Raw genomic sequence first — 20,647 nt, 5'->3', positions numbered from 1 at the left:
AAATACAGATATGCTTAATTTTAATATACATTATACATTATGCTCATATATTATTTTACCTTGTTCTTTATAGGGTTAACAAACTTGTCCTCTGTCATCCAGGCAAAATTTCAAATGTATTCTTTCTCCTCTTTTCTGTTTTTCAATTATGTACAGCCATTGATACAAAGGTTTAAAATAACTTTTATACATTTTGTTTAAAAATGTTCACTGATATAGTCTCACTGATTTCTGAATTTATTTACAAGTATTATTTATATTAATTTAATTTTGTCAAATCCACTCAAAATTATCCAGTATTCATAAACTAAAAACCTTATTTATACACAGCAAGTCAAATCTGATATATGAATTAGTTCAACAAAATAAAAATTTGTAAATATTATTTTTCTTTCATCGCAGTACATAATATACAGAAATAGTAAAGTATTTCCAAATCTTTCTTAAAGCTTCCTTTTAAATTCATTATTTAATTTGACCAATAGGACAAAAATACCGCAGAGTATTGTAATCATACATTAATATACTTTTTTTTTGTATAATAAAATAGAGTCACTAAAATTATTATATTCTTTTTAAATTCATATATTCAGTCAATTTTATATATTTTTATTGAATTTGTTCTTTAACAGTTAGAGTATTCTGAATGTATAGGATAATGTGTTTAATTCAGGTATCATGTATTTAACACTGAATGTTCATTAAAACTTTTCTGACAGCCATTATATTTTATGAGATTCACCGTGTAGTTGAAAAGAATGTAGGTGTGCTATTGTTGGCAGGCAGTAACTCAGTTTCTCCACTGAGACAATAATCCAAGGTTTTCAATACCTTGCAAACATCTTCATGACATTTTGAGTATTTTAATACACTTATTGCAAAAGATTATAGATAGATTTGCATTTGTACATATTATAAAACTTTTGTGCGTTTAGGAAATATTTTATCTGAAAAACAAAGATATATGGGACATCAATTTGATCTATCTTTAGATCAAATGTTTCTTATATAATATAAATAATAATATTATCACATTGCTTTATAATATATATGTATGTATATATATATACTTTTTCCCTATAAACATAAAGTTCTTATTCAATACTGTTACTTTATTTACATCTTATTTTATATTTGAACATGTAATCACAATAATCACAATTATCTGTCAAATAATGTCAAACTAACAAACTGATAATAATGTATACATTTCAGCTAATAATTCTAACCTTTAAAGAAAAAAAATGTTAAATCTAAGTTAAGCCCTTGTTATATTAAAAATTCTTTCTGCTTTGATACTTCTTCTGGATGAATTAGTAGTAGTAGTCGAATTTAAAAATATCTCACTGTGTTCGTTCGTCGTTACCGGTAATTTTTCAAGGAAAAAATATTAAATGTATCGTACCACAATATGTGAAACAACGTAGAGTAATATTCTGAATAATCTCAAGTGAATGGTAATCGTAACACATTGATCATTCGTTGGATACACAAAGGATTGCGAAAAACGACATACGTTCCCGAGATACCGATTGCTTCGGACCTGACGGCTGACATTCGCAAGGAAAACCGTCTTCCGACGCCGATTGGCGGGTCATGGACCATGCCACCAATCAGCAGCGATCTGTGAGTGTGAACGTCAACAGAGTAAACCGGGCTTAAAGTCATCAAGAATTTCTCGTTCAGGCATGACACTTACTAGTCGTAACATATCATCGTCAAGGAATGTGATGAAAACATGCAGCCCTATTTAAAAGATTTGCTTTCTTCATTACCTCTTTCGCTGATACCAAGATGCTTGATGTGACACATTCTTATAATTCGTCAAAACTTTTGCATACTTGAACATGCTTCCACGGACTTAATTTTCACTATAAACGCACTACCGTCTGTTCACAATTCCCAGTTTTCCTCTTTCTTATTCGTTTACTTAAAATATATAATCCTTTTTATTCACCGTTACGAAACATACTATCCAAAGAATGATAGGTGCATCTGTGGCTCTCGCGGACTCGATACACACTATCCCTCTGTTTCTCGCACCAAAAGAATACACGTACAATACGGGCGGATTGACACTTCAGTAAACAAGATCTACTATCACCAATATACTTCTACACTAGATCTAACGTCGCCGGTTTTACTTGAAATTACACCAATATTCGTGGTTAATCGTGTTCTTGGTTTGATAATATCGATGATACAGATGACGGGCCCTTGCCCAGTTTATCGTCCTTCGTCTCCTCTCGGGATCCTGCGTCCCGATACGTCCACCATTTCGATTTTTCCGATCACGTGGTACATAACGTCAATTATGATTGGCTCATTCCCCATGACCACGTGACTGGAAGCCAGAGCACAAACTTCCATTGACAAGGAGAGGTCCACCAGTGCAATGCGAGTTAATCGATGAATATTTGTACTCTGATAAATATTAAAATACTACAAATATTAACATATAGGTCCAGATGTAAATAGCTTATAGCTTACAACACATGAAATCTTAAAATTTTTACTGGGTCCGGGTAAACAGAAAGATGCACGTACCAAGTATTACCAGCAAGATACCAACTTATCGACTTACCGTTTTCGTGTCACACTCTATCGTATCGATTGGAAATGATTTTACGACAGAAAACTTTATCGACAGTCCTTAGAATAATCCCTAGAAACGAGAACACACCTTTCTTCGTTCCTGCTGAATAGATTGCAAAAAAATTTGAGGGTCGTGTTCAGGAGGCTCTAAAGAATGACACTCTGGTCCTTATTTTACCCAAGTCGTCAAAAAGTTACAAAATATTGAAATTGGTGTCTGTCCACGGTCAAGAAAATGGCGGATCAGACTTACCTGCATTAATTTATTCGTAATATAAACATTTTTGCGAATTGTATGTCCAAACAGAGATCAGAGAGCCATTCTTTGGGTCAGATAGAGCAAAACGAGCACTCGGGGAATGGTGTACAAGCTTTCGTTTAGAAAAATAGTGAGAACTACGATTTCATTGATTTTTCACTTGCGAAAGACGTCAAAAAGGTAAAACAGACCACAAATTTAATTTCTCGTTTTTTCTGTAGGGCGCAGTTTATTCGTTTAGCATTGTTTAGTTTAGATGTATGCGAAAGGTGACGTAGTATAGCATGCCGTTATTTAGTTGCAATAACTAAGGTGGCGCTTGAATCAGTTTCTGTTCAGTTTAATTTTCGATCAAACATGGACTGTTTTACCAATGCGGAATTTGCGATTATTAATAACACGATTATTATTTACTCGCTTATGGCTGTCCCATATTTTACGAAAAGAAAAAAAGTCGAATTTTTAGTGTGGTTAGTTTCTCCATCATTTGCTAGATGGCACGAATGGCACCGTTTTCAAGATTCACTTTAGCATGAAATTAAAAAACGTAAAAATAACACTGCCATACCGTACTTTGTAGTACTTTTCGCATATTAAATTTGTTCGTTTTTAGTAGTATGATATTACTCTAAATCCATGTTTTATGCGAAACATTAAAATGACAAGATAATAACCCATTCACATATGCATGGCATAAGTTAGATTTTCCATGATAAATTTGATTCTGAAAAAGGTTGCGAGCGTTATTTTCATATGGTAGCAAACTGTATTCATTGTGTAGGTAATAATTCAGTGGCGATCAATGATGGATTGACGGCATATCTATTGACTGCTGCTCTCATTGAGATAGGTATCTAGGAATATAGTAATGGAATGTAATACACGTACAATTAATGGCTGATGTGTAACACAGAATTTCGGTATTGACGTTCTCTTCATGTCTACATTAACGAAACTAGCTGGTCGATTAATCAATACGGTTGCAACTATTAGCATATTTTATCTACCATAGACATTTTCAATAGATAAGCACACATTATTTTTTGACAACATCTTTAAATACAAGTAACATCACAGCTGATATTGAAACTGAGGCAATTTACATGCATATTATTCCGTAAATTTTATTTCTACCTGAACATTTTGATAACTGCCCTATTCGTGATCCTGACGTTTAACTTTTAAATATAACACGTAACCCACTCCATGTATGAATATTTTTATGCCATGTACGTGTACCAGCGCGGGACGACATTTAATCTTTGCAAAACGTATCAAATGTTTGCATTTAAATAAGGATTTTGCCTTTAACATTAGATTGACAGCAATGTTATTACATCACGTCTATGATTTTCTAATTTCTGACATGAGATTAAGAGGATCTTGTGCCCGGATAACGGACAAAGCATTCATGTATCAAGGTATCACACTAGTAATTGAATTACTAAATAAAGCTATAACAATCTGAATGCTCTGTTTGAGTGAAGGGGAACGTATCACAATGGAACCTAGGGAAATCAGTGGAAGAAACTTCGTTGGCAAAGTTTCGTCAAATTGAATGAAGAAAATGAACGAAACGCGGTTTCTATTGCAAGTTTCAATTTAGCGGAAGACCATTTGAAACGTGCTTCGAATATTAATGAATCCTTCCGTACAGCTGTGCGCCTATAATTCATTATAATTCATCCATGCAACCAAAGGTAACTGAAGGCTCTTCAAAACAATTTAATTACAAGTACAATTAGCCACACGAGAGGAGATCACTGAAACACCCGTTTGTTAATGCATAACATTTGCAATACAATGTTCGTATAACAAAGGATAAGAAATGTCTGCGAGTGGCATTCGAGACACGATAGAAGCGTTTATACGTTACGTCATTCTTGCACTTAGAATGTCAAACGTGGGCGAATGATCAGATGTCAGGCAGGAGTTGAGAGAAGATCTGGGGGGTTAAAATGGTTTTCGTGTGATGCCTTAAACGAGTAAGACGACCGCCAACACGACGCATTGAAAGCGAGCCACCAAAGTTCTGCTTTTCTTCGACCGTAAACCAACTATTTTTCAGAAATATTTTTCTCACTTCGAACTGTGAAGTCCAGCAACTCTGTTATGTAATTTATTATTCTCCTCTAATTGTAAGGAGAATAGGTATCTATTACGTAAATCTAAAGATACTACAGTTCAGCAGGTGTAGAGCACATTGGTAGTACTATACACCGCATATTTCTTATTCATAAAATTCTATCACGAAGGTTTATTTGTGTAGCTCTCAGTTAAATTACTTCACATTGCATTGGCCATATTTTAGAAGTTGATAATTATTTAACGAGAAGCACATCCTTATTAACTATTCCAGATCTTTGTTTTCTGTTTGTAACTTGTTGCTGTTGATATACATGAAATTCTTTTTAATTTCAATTAGTAGTTTTAGAATGAAGAATACGGTGTTTCGACCGGGATATACGATTGCTTATGCATAACATTGCAGGAGATTGAATAAGTTTACGCAGTGTATGGACACGGATATGAGTAGCAGCGTATTACTATAGAGACCGAGAGCGAGTAGTATTACCGCAGAACAAGGGAGACGATTTCCCAGTAGTACAAGTCACCATTTGAAGCTAGGTTGGGAGCAATGAACCTGTTATTGATACTTCCGTATCGCATTTCCGCTTAATTTTGTCCTTAAACCAATTGATTTAAGATTTCCAGAATGGATAAAGCGTAGTTTAAAATATTATTTTGAACAAAGAAAATGGAATTTTTATGGTATTTTTTATATTATAATTGCTTGACAAATGATATACAATTTGTGAAAACAGTGAGTTGTAGACACTGCGTGTCTTCTTATCACGCGAATAAGAATGCTTTTCGTATATTTATCGTGATGAGCTAATTAATCATTTAAAATCCACGGGGTCAACGTATTTTAAGCTAACAAAGTTAATGGTTATATCATTGCTCATACATAAGCAACGTAATTTTTGGCTTCACGAGATAATTCAGTCTGTGGTATTGAAGAATTTAATGCAATAGAAGAGAAGAGAATTAGAACAGCTTTTCAGAGTTTCAAGGCTGTAATCAGCTGCAATCGAGAAATTACTGTCCTTTTGCATTAGAATGCTAGACTAAACGAAGCGTTCGAACGGAAAGTCAAGGAACCCATTAAAGATAGATTCCCAATTCGTACTCGTGCCTCGCTTAATCAATTTCTCGTGTAACATTCCACGTGGGGATTCCTGTACGCGAAAGGCGTTTAAACTCTATCTGGCACGATGCCTATCGCAATAATTAACAGCAAGTACACGCGTCTGCGTATTACATATCACCAGTAATATATATATATATATATATATGTATTAAAAAAGCAGTATAAAAGAATCGAATGGTAGGAAGAACAAGTCGGAAAAATATGAAAAAGATTGCGAAAGGTCAGAAAAAGAACCGTGACTACATCGATGAAAGATGCGATCGTTAATAGAAACGTCGAATTAAAAAATGAAGAAACAATCAGAGCAAAATACACGGTAGTTGTGCAAGTATAGCCGAAAGGGGTAGGTGATTCGTGGTTGCTCGTCAGAGCGATCGGTTCCCGTCGGTGGCGCTCGCCTAGGTTCGTCGGAAACAACGCCTGCGCTATGTTACCCGCTTGACGTAGCAAGATGGCGGCGGCGTGTCGGAGGCGTCTCCGTCCGCACAGTGCTCGACGTCGAGCAGTCCGCGTACGTTCGCAACAACGTTTCACCGCATTAATGTGGTAGTGTATCCGGAACACCGTACACGACCGTGGCCACAGTGTAATCTCGTGTTTCATATCGTAAATCATCAACAATCAGAGAAACAACGTGCAACGACGGGACGTCGCGATCAGTGCGAGGAACAAGGAAAACCCAGTAACAGTGTGAACTAGATTGTCCCGTTCGTAATAATTTCGGTTGATTTAGCTCGTGGTGCGTGGTTTTCGTCACCCCCTTTTCCCTATCCTTCCTACACCTTCGTTTTTTCCTCCTTTCTTCACCCTACGTTTCTCTATCTCTCTCTCTTGTTTCGCGTCCCTCTTTTTTTTTTCTCAATTCCCATCTGAAAAATTACTCGCGAGACTCGGCTCTGTACATATACATATACACGCGTGTTGTACCGTCTGGTCTGATTCGTTTTGGTAGACCGTGTATTTCTTATCCGTCCCTATTCTCCTTCGAATCACGGTGAAATGCTCGTAACCGGTTGTGCCTCGAGACAACGACGAGGACGTCGCGCCTATCGTTGGTGTACGATTCCTTGACGAGCACGGGATACGTGCAAACCGGCGCATGCACTGCAGCCCCTGCTACTATGATAATAACGAGAAAGGTGGCACGGTGGGCGCTCCTCCTGAAGCGAGAGGCGCTCGGCCGAAACTACGGTGCACAAAAGCGGTCAGAACAAGCACCCTCCGGTGTCACGGCGATGCTGCCTCGTTCCGGCCGGGTAGATGACAACATCGACACCGACACCGACACCGTGGCCACCGACCTGCACAGGACCAGCAGCCGCGTCGCGTTGGCGCTGCCGTTGCCGTTCCCGTTCCCGTACTACTATCACTATTACTATCACTACAACCCTCGTGTTGGCATCGCCGCTTCAAAGTCGTTATTCAAGCTAGATCGCCGCACGCTCGACAAAGACCACGAGGACGACTTGCCGATACCGGTCGAGAGGATCGACGAACCGCAAGGGAAAGCTACGTGTGCTAAGTTGTTAGCCGCATCGACCGAGCCAAAAACGAAGGAGCAACAGGACGTGGAACACGGTGAACAGGAAACGGAGAACGTGCCGAGAGGAATAGAGAAGGAAATAACAGTGTTCGCGAGCGTGGACAGTAACTGCCTTAATTATCAGAACGTACGAGCACGATTTTCTGCATGACCAACAGCCCCTTTCTCTCTCTCTCTCTCTCTCTCTCTCTCACGCTATCTTTCTCTCTATCTATCTATATATCTCTGTCTGTGTCTGTACGTGTGCGTATATGTTACGTCGAGTGCGATTTCACACAGTACCGGCGTGTAAAGATTACGACCGAAACGGAACGATCCTCGTGCATAACAGTTCGACGCGATCAGTACGTTAACCGATCTGGCGGTCATTAAATAACGAGCTTCTAAGATACTCGTTAAGGTACGGGGATTAGCGAACAAACGTGCGTACGCGCGTGAATACCTCGTGGAAGTCAGTGACCAAAGTCAACGAGAGCCGAAGTGGTGCGCGTATGAGAGTCGTAAATTTGAACGCTCGACGCTTTCACGGTTCCGTTGTCCCTAGGTCGCGTATACGTGAGAATTCACCGGCATTCGCGGTACATTTACGCGGACACGAGACAGAGCATCGCGAGACAACTTTGCCCGGATAGAAAGGACAGTTGTTGTCCGTTGGTGTTGGTACACACGCGTGCCGGTGTTACGGGACAACTCGTTTCAGAGAAAACAGAGAGAAAACGTTACGAATAGGGGTGGCTATACGTGAAAAGGGAGAGAAAAATAATACGAGGGAAAATAGAAAACAAAAGAACGGGAAAGTGTGATATCGGACTGCCCGTTGCATTCGTACTCCTGCCTTGAAATTTCGATTCGTGTAGCGCCATATCGCGACACGTATATATACGTATTGTATCCATCTTTGTCTCCCTCTTCCTCCTCCCTTTTTCTTTGTTTCTTTCTCTGTAATATTTACGTACATACACACATATACATACATATATATATATATATATATACGAATACGTATTATATACATACATTACACGCAACACATATATACGTATAGATATATCTATATACGAGTATATATGCACGTATAAATACACACGCGTGTTTCTCGTGTACCCACGTAATACGTGGTACAGACGCACAGTACGAAAGAAAATAGTAATATATCGGTGCGGAAAGGGGGTTATACGTCGTATACGCGAGTGTGCTTCTTCGATCCAACGTGTCTCGTTATATAGCTGCATCGTTTTCCTACGGATCTCCACGTCACATCAAGTGCAGCTTGGCCAATTAAGCGAAACTCTCAGCGTTAAGCCGATCTACTAGAACATCTTCGAACATGTCGCTGCTCAGCGTCACGGGTGAGTCTTTTCTTCTTATTATTTTTCTTCTATCTTTACGTTTTCAGGACACCAACTCGAGTTAATGAAACAAGCGAGTCATATTTTCTTAAATACAAAATTAATTATATTGGCGAAAAACTATTTTATTTTAACATAAGATTCAGCGGAATGATACTTTGGCGTCGATATACTTTATTATGAAATTCCGATGATTTTTTCCTCGCATGGGAAACTACTTTACCTTCCTGTCTATGTAAATATTGTTGCCGGTAGATAAGTTATTTCATTCTAGACCGAAACCGAGAAGAGAAGAAATAGAGTTATAGAGGCGTGGGTGAAGTAACGTTAGAGCAGCAGCGCAGGATGGCCGTCTCGAAACGACCCGAATATTTTACACCGCTCTCGCCAGATTTCAAACTTTCTTTTCATGCTTCTAAATAAACTGTTCGAGGAGTGCTAGTAACTCTAAGCAAACTCGTAGAAACGAAGACATATTTGAGAGACAAGGTAGAGAAGAGAGTTCGAAGACTTTTAGCGAGGATATTGAACAAGTTGGAAAGTTGCGTTAATTGATGAACGTTACCGAAGTCATTAATTATGCTAATAATTGAAGCTGTTTACCGAAAGGTTTTTCATTTTTGCCGATGGTTTCGAAACAATATTCTTTGTAACTTTGCATTTTTCGCGTTGGTATTATTTTCCACGAATTGGTTACACCCTCCATCATCTTCAAGAAATGAAAATGCATGCAATATACAGCAGAATTTTCTGAACGTCAGCTAGAACGATTTTTTACGAGCAAACCAAACACGTGGCTGGAATATGAAATTAAAACATCGTATACAGTTCTCTCTAGCTCTTCGTTTTTATTGTACCCATTGCTGTTTAATGTTTGCAAGTCGTACAAATTATTCTCAAACTTTATATTACGCACGTACCTTCTCGCGTAGCAATATTTGAAATGACTAAAGTTAGAAAATTACGGTTCGTAAAATGAGCGTTCGTACAAGGTGCATAGGGTGTTCTTTTTATCGGAAAGCCATTCGAAGATGAAAATATAGAACAAAGAGTAGCGTTAAGAGTGAATCTGATAATTTCATTGGCATCTCTGTAACACGACTAGATCAACGTTTCCTTTATCCAATTTTCACATTGGGTACATTTAAAATTGGAGAAGTTGAAATTCCATTCGTTTCTATATTTCATTTTCAACCTATAAACGAATTTCAGTTTCCAATACTTATAAGTGGATTAAATTTATAACGAAAGTATCCTGGATTTTCTTCTTATTCGGACTTTTGTATTCGACCTCACTTGAGAAGTTATTTCTAGGTCAGACCCGATCACTGACCATTGCCGATATCCTCTATAATATATCTTATACATCCTCTGAGATTTTACATACATACGTCGCCCCCTTATATACACAAATGTTCCCATGTACATACATGTATCAAGGTGTGATCCTCTTTTCCAAGTGCCTTTCATAGAAAAATCAATGTTCAACCACCTTTACGATTCCGACAATACTTACCAAAAGCGTAACCAAATCGAGGGCAAAAGAGGTACAGTATTGCACAGTAAGAATTTTGCGAATTCACACACTTAGTGGGCAATAACAAAGGACATTAGCGAAGAGGGCTGTTATTTTCGTCACGGATTAGTCTATAAATTCGCAAAGTTTTCTTCTGATTAGAGGTTAGTAAAGATTCGCGACAATTCCTCGACAATTAATCGTGAATTAGCACGTTAAGCCTAAGGGGAAGCGATTTTCAATGCTTCTTTTATCTTTGCTCTATATCCGGTCATAAATGTCACTAGGCTCGGACTCTCCCTGTTCAAGCGGGCAGGTAGACGCACGTGTACAGACCGCGTAGGTGTATTCAGGTGGTAACCTCCAACAGTCGGGTATACAGTGATAACAAAGCGCATGAGTGTTCGTCTATGACTACGGGACAGCGAGAGAGTAGAAAGAGAAGCTACGAGGATGAAGAGAAAGAAAGAGAGGGAAGTAGAAAGCATAGTGCAACGGTTGACCCCGGTATACGGGGTCATTCCCTTCTTCAACCACCACCACCACCTACCACCACCGCCAACTACCCCCCTGCTACCGGTTCTGCCGCTCACCTAGCATCCCCTACTACTGCTTTTCCAACCCCTTCTCATCCGTGTATCCTCCATCAACGCTACCATCACGACCACCCAACTCCACTCTCCTCTCGTTTGCCCGGCCAACGATGTAGCTACGAGGTGCTACGGGAATGTAAACTCTGCTGCATACGTTGCTCGACACGGACAATCTTAGCCGATACAGCATCCCTGCATCTTCCTTTGCCTGCCACTCCATTGGACAGCTAATAACTTACCAGATATTCGCTTTAAGATAATGTTACAGATACAGACCTCGAAGGGTCGTCCAGGATACATCGGTACAATCGTCGAGCTCATCTTATAATTCTCGAAGAGATAGGCTTGTTAGAAAACAGAAACAAAATTTTTATAGAAATCGATTAGCCGTAGGAAGATTAAGTCCTGAAGTGTCGCGTTGATTGTAGCTATTCCCATATTTTGATAGAACGAAAAATTATTTCGAATCTAGTAAATCATACAGAAGGACGTTGGTGCTCTCAGTTTCATATCGGTTCGTCACGAATTGATGGGAAAGTAGAGTAGAAAATCGGAGCGAAGATTAATAGGAAAATCTCTGAGGATTTGCAGTCCTAGAGATTACACGGATGAAACTCGAATGTAACAGGAATTTATGTTGCTCCGTTATTTATTGGAAGGTGACTACATTTCGAACTGCAGCTTTTTATTTATTCCTTACCGGGTTGCATTGACGATAGAAATAGGTCAACTGATTCGAGGAAAAACATTGGTGTCTCGTTTCTTTTGGCAACTGCTCCTCGAAGATATCGGTCTCTCGTCTTGCGGGAAATATTTAGAACGATTACCTATGTGTACCGTCAGAAATGATCGAAACCTCTTCGGGGATTGACGACTGGTTAACGGGAAGAAATCTTTAGACGCGTGAAATCTTCGATTTACGATTTTGTCATATATTTTTCGATTGTGTATTTCGTAGCTGCGAGGTGACGCAGGTTATTCGGGTCACCTCGAAATCCAAATACGTCGAGGGAAACGAGACTAATAAAGGAATGCTTTCACGACACTTCGGATTACGTGTGCCTCTCGAGTTATTATAAAAATGAAAGTGAAGAAAATGGAACGGTCGAGTTATATTTTCTTAGGCAGCCAGTGGCTTTAGAGTCGCGTTAATTTATTCGTGATCATGAAAGCGCGAATTCCTGCCGCTTTCGTGACAAAGAACTCGCACGATGTAACAATGGCAGCCTCGAGGATCTCGAGGGTGAGAAACGGAATGAACGAGATCACAGAACAGCGACACGTTTGTTGAGAAAGAATTAAAAAAAAAAAGAAAAAAGAAGATAGTGCGTACGAAGCACGGTGTGTTCGGATGCACCGCGTTCTTTCCCCTAGGAGCATTCCCTCGCAGTTGCATTCACCTAATAACTCTGTTAACATTACATTTCTGAGTACGTCCGAGGGATTACGTAACAATGAACGCGAATTACCATCAAAGGAACTATAATATTTGGTTTAAACGTGGTTCATGTATACAACGAGCGTATGTTTCCTATTTGCTTTCTCTTTTCTATCCAACACTGTAGAGACGTACCTAAAGATTAATTCGTGATAGAATAATAGTTTTATTCGAAACGTCGAGGCAATTTGTCGGACAGAATACAAAGCAAAGGAAGGAAAAAGAAGTGCGAAAGAAATAAAAAAAAAAAAGGTCCGGCTAGTGTTTACCCGATCTATTCTATTTCTTTTTCTTCTCATGCTTCATTTTTCTTCCCCCTTCTTTGTTGCACGCTCAAAGGATTCGCGCTTGCAAATCCCTCCGCTTGAGCTTTTTTTTCCATTCACTGCGTATAATATTTTCAACGACAATATCTCCGGCAGAGACCTACTTTTTGCAAAGTCGCACTTAGAAAGGGAACAACGTTGCATTTGAACGCCGCGTTTTTCACCATGTCGTGGAAATGTGTCATCGTTAATGGAGATGCATCGCCTACAATAACGAGGACAATCTATTTTACACTTGTAAAGGCCGGCCAAACTTTATTTCGGCCTGACGTTCACGCAAAATCGTTATACCATGAAAGAATCGAAATTACTGCTCCATACGCGCCATTATTTCAGCCGGGTATGCTTCTTTATGAACAGAAATGATCCTGCTTCAAGAGAATGCTGTTCTTTGAAATAAATTGATTGCAAGAAGGCAAAGTGTGCCAATACATTTTTGTATCACCGTATTTGTACGCTTTCTTGTTGCTTATCGAACAGTTTAATTCCGTACGTTCTGAACAATACACATCTCGTAACTGGAATATGAAATTGTGCTCTCGCATTCGAGCTATACGGTGCTGCGAACGTTTTCGATTCCGTAAATTTCCCTTGGCGGAATCTTCGCTTTCAGCTAAACGTCGTTTCAATACCCCAAGGTATTACCTACTCTATTTCTGTTATTTCTTCTCGCTTATCGAGCATTTGCAAAGCGAGCGAAAAGCTTCGCAGATGAATATTTGCGATATTCTCTATCCCATGAAATCGTATGCATGCGCGTTATACAGCCGGTTGATAAACTTATTTCGAGAGAAAATAAGGAAAGGTTATGCAGCATGGAAACTATCATAGTTATCGTACGTGAACAAAGGCAAATCTTGACTACTTGTGCGTACAATATTTTCCACTCATTTTCTCTCAGATTCCCTCTGAAAACAAGACTCTTTACTAAATTCAATTGTTCCCTTCTTCGAAGGAAAAAAAGGTGGTGTTCGAGGAACGTCGTTTTAAATGAACCTCAGCCTGATTTTCTTGCCAGTAAAAGCAATTATGTAATTCCGATTGCTTTCGGTTCGCGAAAGCTGAAATTCGTTAGTTTCAATATAATTTCCTGCTGTTAGCGGTAATCAAATTTGCATCAGAGTGTAACGTTACAAAGCTGCCGCTGTTTCTGATGGAGAAATTATCGTTTGGCCGAAACCTCGAAGAATAAATAGCTACGAAATGAAACAACGGAAACATGAACTAATATCGTTGAAACAATTACATTCTCCTATCGGAATACGGTCCCTTATCTGATACCATAATGACGTCAAACAGGTGTAACGATGTCATGCAGGGTAGATAATGAGAAACGGGCACGAGGGTGCTCGTTATTCCAATAACAACGAACAAGCTAAGCTTCAAAAGTTGCGAAACTTTTCCACTCCCGTCTTGGCCTACAGATACTTTCATTTACGTCACCGATTTTTTTCTTTTCTTTTTTAACGGATCGATTAGTTTTTTTTTTCTACCACAAGTGGCGTCATTCGTCGGAAAGTTTCCAACGGTGATGGAAGTGACCATTACAGGGCAAAAATTCACGAGGTCGCTAGATTAGTTGCCTTTTCTCGGCAGTCTCTTCTTTTTAACACGTCGAACGGCAATTCCGTTCAGACAATATTTTCCGAAAGCTTTTTCTTATTCCCGGCCTTTAGCTGGTCGAGGAGGTCTTCTTCAGGTTACCGTTTTCGGTGCAAGTCCACTTAGGTTGATTGAAAGGACGGTCTAGCAAATAGAAGACGATTTCTAGTGGGTGCCCGCTAAAAATAACGATCGAGAATACCGGTCGTCCAACAGGGTCTACAGGTCGTAGAATTTCTGCTTATCTTCATAAACTATCCGTTGGCTTGGCATCGACGATACCGCTGTGGACTCGTCCGGAATGAACTTTAGGAACGCTTTGATCTAAGCTACCGTTGCCACTTTGTGCCTGTACGTCGGTGTACCGGCGTCCCGACGCCGATATATTAAGGCAACCCCGAAAAGGTATGCGCACGAAATCGAGCACCGACTAATAGTACGTAGATACGACAGGTGGTTCGACGAAACTTGGAAATTAACAGTCTTCAGATGTTCACGCTTCGATTTATTACACTTAACACTAGGTTGCCGGATGTTGAGTATGTATCTATTTTGCCTGTACATATGGATTTTTAGAACTAAGGAGTGGAGAGGAGAAGGAATTAGCATTTGTATACATTTCATAATGTTTAAAAAAAGATTATTTAAGTTTTTCTACATATAGCAATAAAATTGACTCGCTCCGATAATCTAGTGTTAACATTGTTTGAGATTTTCGGATTGTGATTATGATTCGTAGGAAAGAATTCGGCTAATGATCTGTAATGCTACTAACGAAGCGTTTAGCTAAATTTCACGAGGTTAAAGTAATTGCGTTTGTAGCTTTGTTAATGGTTATGGGATTCGTTCGTTCGTTCCGACTGTCGTGAATTGTTTGCGCAATTGTAATCTGTAACATGCTCGGCGTGGCTTTAACTGTCGCTTCCTGCAGGTGGCTTCCAGGTAATGCATATTTATGATGCAGCTTAAAGTCCGTTTTGCGTACAACTTCTACTCTCCGAAGAAAAATGTTTTCGCCACGCAAAAACCTACGTGTATCCCGTCCGTTAACGTGTATTCATAGCAGAATTATCCTGTACGTAAAAACTCCATTGTCCCTTTATCCACGATAATTCGCAAAATCTGCTCGTAACCTTTTTAATATCTGTATTTTTGCTTTATAATTTGTTGATGTATGAAAAATATCCAACATGCGATCCAAGCATTCCATAAATAAGGCTCTTTTTGCTTTTATACTCATTTACATTGAATGTACAGTTGACTATTCATTTTCCTTATTCTAAAATTTGCTACGTTTACTTTTCTGCATGTATGAGTACATGAATTGGGATGTATTCTTTTGTACCTATATTTAGATCCCCTTTTTATCAAAGAAAAGTGTGTTTTTGATGCTGAACCACCCTCGAGAACATTTCTTAGATATCATTGTGTTTGACGAATACATTTCATAACATTTTAACCCCCGTAATTCGATTTTCTCGAAAACAATACCTTACTTAACAATTTCAAAACATTCTATGCTACACTTTGAGTTTAATTTTACGCAAGGATTCACCTCATTTGCGTCATCAGTTACACGACACCGTGTACGTATATTTATCAAGCATGCACCTGAAAACGATGCGATACATCTCCATTTTCCAACGTTCAAAGTCAGATAACTAGGTATCGTGAGGTTTTGAAGTGGAAAGGGTAGGAATTCAATATGAGGATCTTGTGGGAGTTTGTAGCCGCAGGAAGGATCGTCCTTGGTTAAGGATACGGGCATCGTCATTATAAATGGGGTGCTTTGAACTCAGCCAAGGAAAGGGTAGGGATTCTCGAGGAAAGGAGAAAAAGCAATAGCTTGACTGTCGCCAGACAACGGATTATGGATTCTTCTTCCTCTATCCTACTCTCTTCCCCCTCGATTCCCTGATCATCCGTCTTTCTATCCATTCTCATCCGATTCCTTCTCTCTTTCTATTTATTTCCGATAAACGGAGAAAATCCGTGACGCGTAGAAATCAGTTTCACCGGCAAGATATTTCCAACTGCGGACTGATATTAGCTACGGGACCGAAATAATGTGCAAACATTATTTCAAGATAGTCGATCCGATGGATCCTTGCGAGTAGGCGAATGGAAACACGCTAGAGTTCGTTTAACTCGATTAATTGATTCATCAGACGACGGCTTTTTCCCACACGTTGTCTAGAACGAAGAAAACAACCCTAACGTTCTTTCGTACCTACGCGATATTTCTACCCAAACTCGACCTTTCTGCAAAGGTCAACAAGAGATGAATTTCCATCAGAATTTTCAAGATTTCCTAGAATATGTATCGATAAGATTATTATCCGCGTCAACGAGCAAGAGGCAATACGAAGTTCGTCTTATTTAGAAAAATCTATCAGCATCCACGTGTTTCTCTCTCGATTCTTCCGACGTGTCTTCTCCAGCGGATAATTTTCGAGCGGTCGTTGCCGGGTAACTGTGTTTTGTGACGGTTATTGGTTTTATAGAGCAGCTGGCAATCGGTAATTTCACGAGGGAGGAGGCCACGAGGACCGGTTCACCTGCTAGCTAGGAAGTTAATTACGCGCGAAAACAATATTATCGAACGAATTATTGGACAGGAGAGAGAAACTCTGTTAAGTGCAGGCCCGGCGGAGGTCGCTCATTACAAGCCTCTTCCACGTAAATGTACTGCACGATATAAATCATTTAGGCGTATGGCCAATTGCCTGGATATAAAGGGCACCAGTGCTCCCTTTTCAAATTTTCTTCTCCTTCCTTTTACAACTCGATACCTCTTTATCGCCTACCCAGGTCAAACATCTGACCGAGATTTTCCAATTTCTTTTTTAAATCGCACTCACGATACTGTACGTGAAATTAGACCTTCGTTTCTGTAACGCGAAAAAGGTTTTACACGGTTCAACGAGTAAACGGGTTGAAAGTTTTACAAGATTTGGTTAAGAGCTTGATTTTTGTGACTCTGATTTGTGGAATAAAATATTTGATTTTCAAAGCCCTGTAATTGAAAATTATTTTAAAAAACTTAAAGAGTACACGGTTCTCTTGGCAGAGAAGGAAAATAAAGAAGTGTAAATGGTTGTTCTCTTGGTTGTTCAATGTTAAGATGCAACCTTGTAACAACTTTTACCCTTGTTATCGGCGGAGTTAGTTGCCCAAGTAGTTGCATAAATTCTTGTCATTAATAAATCATAGCTTATTAGCAGGACGTACGTCGTTTTCGAATATTTATTGCTTGTTAGGGTGAAATTTTTATTATAGCCGAGATGAAAAGGTGCATCGAACGTTTTATAAACAGGCTGGCAAGTTTACGTAATCCTCTTTCTTCGTTGTACGTATTCGCAACTGAATAATCTCGTTAGCTTAAATTAAACGAGCGCATTTACCAAATTGCCTTTAATAACGTTAATTAAGATTTTCGAAAAGAGAAAAGAGCGCAACGAAGAGATAAAAGTGAATTGTAGTCTCTGAGTCATTAGCCTGTTGTTTAAAAATGTTATTCCTTCGCGAAACACACATCGATGGTATGCTATCGATCTGACTCACTTGGCGTACTCAAACAGGCCGATATTAACTAAAGCAACAAAATACTTTTGAAAAATTTCCTCTCGCGCGGCAATTTATTATTACAGTAAAGAGAGGCTTTATTTTCTCGCCGTGTAGATTATTGATGGCCGTGCTCGAAGAGAAAAGATTTATCGATTATACGAGCCATGAATGCGATTCCTCATCAGTTCGTGTAAAATCGTAAGTTTCGCATACGAGATATTGGATTTCACGGTGCGATAAAGACGAATAAAAGTCGCCCTTGATTTACGTATCTTACGAAATAAAAGTAGAAGAACAATCGAAAGTATCAGATTCAGTGTCGTTCGTGTAACACGTTGAATGATAGGATACCGATTTTCAATTAAAAGTTCGTTTAAAACGGTAGCTGCCGCATAGATACGTTAGAATGTCTTCTTTATTATTAACACAATGTTTGCGGGAAGTTTTTTGAAAGATGGTAGATTTATGAAGTAGAAAAATTGCTTATGGCATCCAATATTGAGCAGTGAATAAATTAGAATCTTGTTCGGGGAGCGTTAAACTGTTTGATTTTATCGAGGGAGGAAACTGGTGAGATTTATTGATTTTCAAGGGGTCTTAGGAACCCTTAGGATAAGACGTCATATTCCCGATCGTCGGAATTCGTTCAGTTCACTTTGAACGAGATATACATACATATATATGCATGTATACGTACACATGAACGTAAGTCGTTTCAGACATGGAATCTAACGGAAAGGTTTAGCTATTTCATGTATTTCGGAATGGTAAATTTCATTTTAAACTTGTCTCATTTTTTAAATATTCTTTAAACATTTTAAAAGCTTTCAATGTAATTGTGATAAACGATTAACGAATCGGATGAGTTTATTGTTTCTTAAAATATATATGTTGCATCAATAATGCCATATGTTCACTTAAGGGTGATTCTAGAAAAACCGTGATGGATGATAATCGCAAATATAGTTATCTTATCTATCTTATGCGTCGTGTTTCGGACGTTTAGAACGCCATTGAATCAGATTTATAGTCATTGATTGTTCTTTCTGCTTTCAGAGCGATCGATGGAATTTCTTCATTTTCCTTTTTACTCTTTTTTTTTTCATATCTGTAATTTATTGAAAATTGATAACGCGAAAGTTCCTTCGCTTTTATTGCTTTTATTGTTGTTGCACGAGAGTATCGTAAAATTTTGATTATAAATGTCCGAACTTTTGCGGTGTCCAATATTTCATATTGATAAACAATATCGACGTTGAAATTAAATTTAGTTGATATTTTAAGCACAGAACGTTATACATTTGATGTAACGTTCGACTCTGATCACGTACGGCCAATTAATTTCTCGATTTAATCAGATTAGAATGCAGCGGCCGAATTGTGTTATTGATTTAATTTAACGACTACACTAATTAATGCCTACCGATAGCTTTATCGATAGCGAGTCGGCGTGTAAGATTATCAGCTGTGTAGGGAACTTCGCAACTGAAGTAATTAATTCGTTCCGTACATTGGGAAGCTCCTTTGATTTGTCTCATTAGAGATTCCGTAATTACGATGAATCGTGGGCACTGCAGCTGTGTCTGACTACCGCTAGGAGAATTCAAAGGTCAATCACGCCCATGTTCAAACTCGTATAAAGTTTAACAAACTTATTAAGAACACCATTTTTCATCTCCTTTACACTGTAGGTACTTTGCTTCAGCATCACCCAGAGTAGCATTTTTACCTTTACTCCTTCATTTTATATTTACAATACGATTTTGATTATTTCTATAAGAAAAATTAAAATTCAGCAAACGAAAACCAAAGACTCTTTTCCTCGCTACGATTTAAGCATACGTGTTTCTTCGTTCGTAACGCTGTCAGATAGTTTTGAAAAAAATTCTTCGCGAAGTTCAACAGCGAAATGTACATGAAGGAAATTCCTCTGGCAAAGGAATTCCCTTCTCGAATGCTTGAACCGTCGTTTTTCATGCGGCTGACGGTGAAAGAACGTCTTTCTCATAGCATTCCATATTTTTGTTATCTGGTTTCTATTTCAATAGAAATGTTGTTCCCGCGTCCTTTTCATAAAAGCGCAAAGTCGATGGTGTGGAGAGGACGGGTTGGACGTTTGGCATTTTGAAGCAACTGCCGGCAAGGTTCATTACAAAGGATTGAACGTTAGAGAAGGAAGGGGAAACGATAGGAGAAGGAAAGAATTTACCTAGGGAAGAGTTCTCTTATTAGATCCTTGTAATATGTAAGTCCGTAAACGTACGAGCGCTTTGTCGTTGTTTCCTTATGAAACGCCGTCTTTCCGCAGTCGCATGACGTCGTGGATTAAGGCTGGCACGCATGTGCCAAGCGTACCAATGATTCCGCAGAATCGTTGCACTCCGCGTTTATACCTGTACAACGTTGTACGAGTAACACCCACGAAAAACGAGCCAAACTGAAAGGTTAATGAGCCGATATCGAAGGAAGATAAAAAGCGCGGTCTGGTTAGATAAGCCATTGATTTTCAAAAGAAGCAGCCTAGAAGAGACGTACAGAATGCTAGAAAAGTTAAAAAAAAAAAAAAAAAATGAAAATAATATTTTATCGATTATTTTTCATACACCGATATGGATTTTTACATCTTCAGTGGAACTGATTCGTGT

General features: G+C 38.8%; 3 protein-coding genes across 18 annotated transcripts in view; 2 read left to right on the top strand and 1 right to left on the bottom strand.

The window, feature by feature from the left end:
* LOC114873994 (unconventional myosin-IXAa-like) overlaps positions 1-2,675 on the bottom strand; it is a 58,576-nt gene extending 55,901 nt beyond the window's left edge. For 4 of the 8 annotated variants that reach the window (XR_003789025.2, XR_006829352.1, XR_006829351.1 and 1 more), the window contains exons 1-3: positions 2,585-2,675; positions 1,406-2,424; positions 60-947 (exon numbers count right to left, since the gene is read on the bottom strand). The gene's annotated coding sequence lies outside the window, so the exon portion shown is untranslated. Of the gene's footprint in view, positions 1-59; positions 948-1,229; positions 2,425-2,584 lie in introns of all 8 variants that reach the window. The other 4 variants (XR_003789024.2, XR_003789026.2, XR_006829353.1 and 1 more) reach the window with 4 other exon arrangements.
* A 3,880-nt stretch (positions 2,676-6,555) lies between these two features.
* Positions 6,556-8,575, top strand: LOC114873990. Its single transcript, XM_029182821.2, has one exon. The coding sequence runs from the start codon at positions 7,190-7,192 to the stop codon at positions 7,760-7,762; it is 573 nt and encodes a 190-aa protein (XP_029038654.2). The 5' UTR covers positions 6,556-7,189; the 3' UTR covers positions 7,763-8,575.
* Positions 8,576-8,636: 61 nt separating this feature from the next.
* LOC114873991 (protein unc-13 homolog B) overlaps positions 8,637-20,647 on the top strand; it is a 190,774-nt gene continuing 178,763 nt past the window's right edge. For all 9 annotated transcript variants that reach the window (XM_046285431.1, XM_046285426.1, XM_046285429.1 and 6 more), the window contains exon 1: positions 8,637-8,960. In XM_046285431.1, coding sequence (XP_046141387.1) covers positions 8,939-8,960 — 22 coding nt within the window. In that variant the 5' untranslated portion in view covers positions 8,637-8,938. The remainder of the gene's footprint in view (positions 8,961-20,647) is intronic.

Source organism: Osmia bicornis, chromosome 4 (assembly GCF_907164935.1).
Source record: "Osmia bicornis bicornis chromosome 4, iOsmBic2.1, whole genome shotgun sequence".
Lineage (NCBI taxonomy): Eukaryota > Metazoa > Arthropoda > Insecta > Hymenoptera > Megachilidae > Osmia > Osmia bicornis.
The sequence above is the reverse complement of the archived record's forward strand: the minus strand, read 5'-3'. Positions and strand labels throughout refer to the sequence as shown.